This window comes from Austrofundulus limnaeus, unplaced genomic scaffold (assembly GCF_001266775.1).
Source record: "Austrofundulus limnaeus strain Quisiro unplaced genomic scaffold, Austrofundulus_limnaeus-1.0 Scaffold146, whole genome shotgun sequence".
Taxonomy (NCBI): Eukaryota; Metazoa; Chordata; class Actinopteri; order Cyprinodontiformes; family Rivulidae; genus Austrofundulus; species Austrofundulus limnaeus.
The window spans coordinates 562,702-566,220 of record NW_013952548.1 but is presented as its reverse complement, the minus strand read 5'-3'; the positions used below and the strand labels follow the sequence as shown (position 1 = coordinate 566,220).

General features: G+C 37.3%; 1 protein-coding gene across 1 annotated transcript in view; it reads left to right on the top strand.

Moving 5' to 3' along the window:
- The window catches only part of lrp1bb (low density lipoprotein receptor-related protein 1Bb), a gene marked incomplete in the record, with an annotated part of 232,866 nt that overhangs the window by 71,090 nt on the left and 158,257 nt on the right, over window positions 1–3,519 (top strand). The window contains 1 exon segment of the mRNA XM_014016494.1: window positions 2,739–2,876. Within this exon segment, the coding sequence (XP_013871948.1) occupies window positions 2,739–2,876 (138 nt within the window).

The following is a 3,519-nucleotide window of genomic DNA, read 5'->3' as shown; positions in this document are numbered from 1 at the left end:
TTAAGTGTTAACGAGCAGTTGGACATGTGTACCTAATAAAGTGGCCGGTGAGTGTATATATGTATATGTTTTTTTATTATATAGTAACAAACGCCAAAACCAATACAGAGCATCTTTGTACCTTCTCTAGGTTCTGTAAAGTGCTTTACTATATTAAGCGACAAACAGCACTAACATTATGACTCTTTAAATACAGCTTTTTTTCTGCGTCTTTTCGCTTATAATCTAATAAGCGTACCGGGGAAGTAATGGTTTTAATGTCTTGCCTGAAAACTTTCAGCACATGGCAAGACTGGGGATAGAGGTATTGAACCCTCTATTCTCTAATCTGAAGCGGATCTTTCTACCACTGGGCCAAAGCCACCCCCTATGAACTCAGTAGAGAAGCTGCATGCAGAGAATATGGTTTAAATGTCATTAGCACCTTGAGAGAGGAAATAAAGGACAAAGAAACTATCTTATCTTTTTGACTTTGAGCAACTATACCTTGTAGTACCGTAGTGGCTGACATTACTGAGGAATTCTGTCCACCTCAGCTGTTAGAAGACCATCTGTATACCCCTGCATARCAGATCAGTGCCACTGAATATTCATGCATAAACCCTCTCCTTATCACATTAGATTAGAACTCATGTGGTGAGAAACCAAAAAAAAAGTGTCTAATACTGTCACTTTGTCACAACCCCTTAGAGCTGCGTGTTAAATAGGACATTTGCCAAATGGTCACTTTGGCAAAGGGATCGGACGATCTGCGAAAAGTACTTTTTTATGATTTTTCTTACTTTTTAGAGGTTCAATATCTGTTGAGTGTGAATGAAGCTTTTGCTATTGATTTTTTCTTTTTTCATATTTATTTCATAACTTGATTAGTTTTTATTCTTTTTTACACATGAACTAATTTGAGTGACATTTCTGGATGTTTTTGAATGTATTAAGTTAGTACAAACAGCTTTCTTACATAAGGAATATAAATATGCTATAAAATGTCAAGCTTAAAGGGGCGATATTGTGTGTTTCTCAGGCATACATTTAAATACTATACCATAATAAAGTATCTATGTCACCTTTAGTTGTTATTAAAATGCTGTTTTTATGTTTAAATAGAAAATAAACTTATCTTCTCATCACTTCCACTTTTAAATGCCTTGAAATTGACCTCTGTCTCTTTAAGAACCACCTTCTGCTTCTGTCCTGTCCCATTTCAGTGCAGGAGGGCCGTCAAACTTGGCTGGGTGATTATTAACACATATTTCTGTAGTGTGACAACCTCAGAACACACATTTATTTTTACTTTACATGGTCTTTAAGTTTCACTTTCAGTTTGCTCTGTTACTGCCGACAGCCCGCAGGAGTCATGGGCTGGGTGTGTGGGGTGGGGGGTGGGGAGGTGTGCTCCGTGATGAGGAAGTGCAGCTTAAAGACACGCCCCAGGGGCGTTTCTGGTCCCAAAAGGCGTTTCTGGTCCCCACCTGTCGTTTTGCTCCTCAGCATGGCTTCCTAAAAAACGCTGCAGGATTTCTCAAACATGCATGAATGAGTGCATTATGAGTGCTTATTAAGTGCTCGTGATGACACGTTTCTAAGTGATATCAGGCTAATTAAGGTGGAAATGTGACACATTTTCAGTGCAAGTGTACTGGTCAGCTNGCTTAAAGACACGTCCCAGGGGCGTTTCTGGTCCCAAAAGGCGTTTCTGGTCCCCACCTGTCGTTTTGCTCCTCAGCATGGCTTCCTAAAAACGCTGCAGGATTTCTCAAACATGCATGAATGAGTCAAAACAAGGCTTTGGGCATATTTTTTTATGAGAGTATAACATTATAACATGATATAAAAACTCAAAAAAGTTGATTTTACATGATATTGCCCCTTTACATACTTGAAAATGAAATAAATATAGTTTGGGAAGTGTTAGAAGACAAAAGCTATTGTTTGCAGCAAATGCAAAACTTGAAAGCGTGTCTAGTATAAGTCATAGAGTATTTTCAGACATACATCTTCTTTCCTACGTATTCATTAGAATATCTATTATAAGGTTGACCCCCTTCTTTGTAAAAGCTGCAATAATCATGGCATCCCTTACTTTAGAAGTAGGTGTCGCAAATAAGCAATTGTCATGATTATCCAAGTGTACTAATATTTAAGTTCTTATGGGTGGAAGAACTGTAATGATAGTTTCAAATCCTATCACATGGGTAATAAATCCTCTTATTAAGTGCTCGTGATGACACGTTTCTAAGTGATATCAGGCTAATTAAGGTGGAAATGTGACACATTTTCAGTGCAAGTGTACTGGTCAGCTGTGTTTTATATGCCCTTGGGGCTGCCACGTGAATGAGGGTCACTTATCTATGTGTCTCATGAATCCTTAAACAGCTGCTCCTCGCTGTTTGCCCAGCCTGCAGTGGGAGTCGGGTAGTTTGTTATTTGGATTCCACCAACGCGGCTGCAAAGCGCTGTGGCGAACATCTGTTGTGTGTAAAGAACAATGCTGTGATGTACAAATATATTTGCATAAGCATATATTATTTCTAATATAAAAGAGGTCTTGAAGTAGCAACACTTTTAGAAGACACACACACAAAAACGGTGCTTGCAAAAAAAACACAATTGACATTTTGTTTGAAACGTCCTATTATGAGTTTTTTTGTCAATTTCTTTGAGGAAAAGATATGCTAATGTTGTTTTTGCAGAAAATAAAATGTATTAATTTTTGATGCGCTCTTGTTTTTCTGTTTCAGGCTCGCAGGAGGTGGTAATCAGATGTCCCCTTAATCACATACAATGCATTGGGACAAAAAAATGTATTCATTTCAACAAACTCTGCAAYGGGGCTAAAGACTGTGAAGACGGGTACGATGAAGGAGTACACTGTCGAGGTAAGGAATAATAATGCTTTCATGTACACTCTCATTCTGGGTGCCGTGGGTTTAGATTACATAAATTGTTAAATACTCTCATTATTATGGTAAATAATCAGATCAAACACRTTAGGATCGTAAAATTGTATAATTTGCTTTAGTCCTTAAATAAGTATTGACTTTGTAAAATATGCAGCTTTGACAAATGTTTAACCAACTTTCATTACTTGTTAATGTATTACAAGTTATTCCAAATTCAGCAAAGTGATKTTTAAGCTACAATGTGCTTTTTTCTTCTTCTCTGCATTCATTTATAGATAATTTTCACACTCATTTCAAATAAATTTATCCTATTCTGTCTGATTGTGGAGATTAAACAAGCACAAATCCAGATAAATGTGAAGAGAAATTTAAGGAGGCAAACAGCAGGGGCTGAATGAGAGGAGTGGAGACACCTGGGAACAGGTATACGTGGGTGGGGCAGATCTGGGGGGGTRAAGAGTGACAATAGAAGTACTGAGGGTAGCTGGAAACACTAAACATCATGAGAATTAAAGGGGCAATATTATGTGTTTCTCAGGCATATATTTAAATACTATACCATAATAAAGTATCTATGTCACCTTTAGCTGTTATTAAAATGTTGTTTTTATGTTTAAAT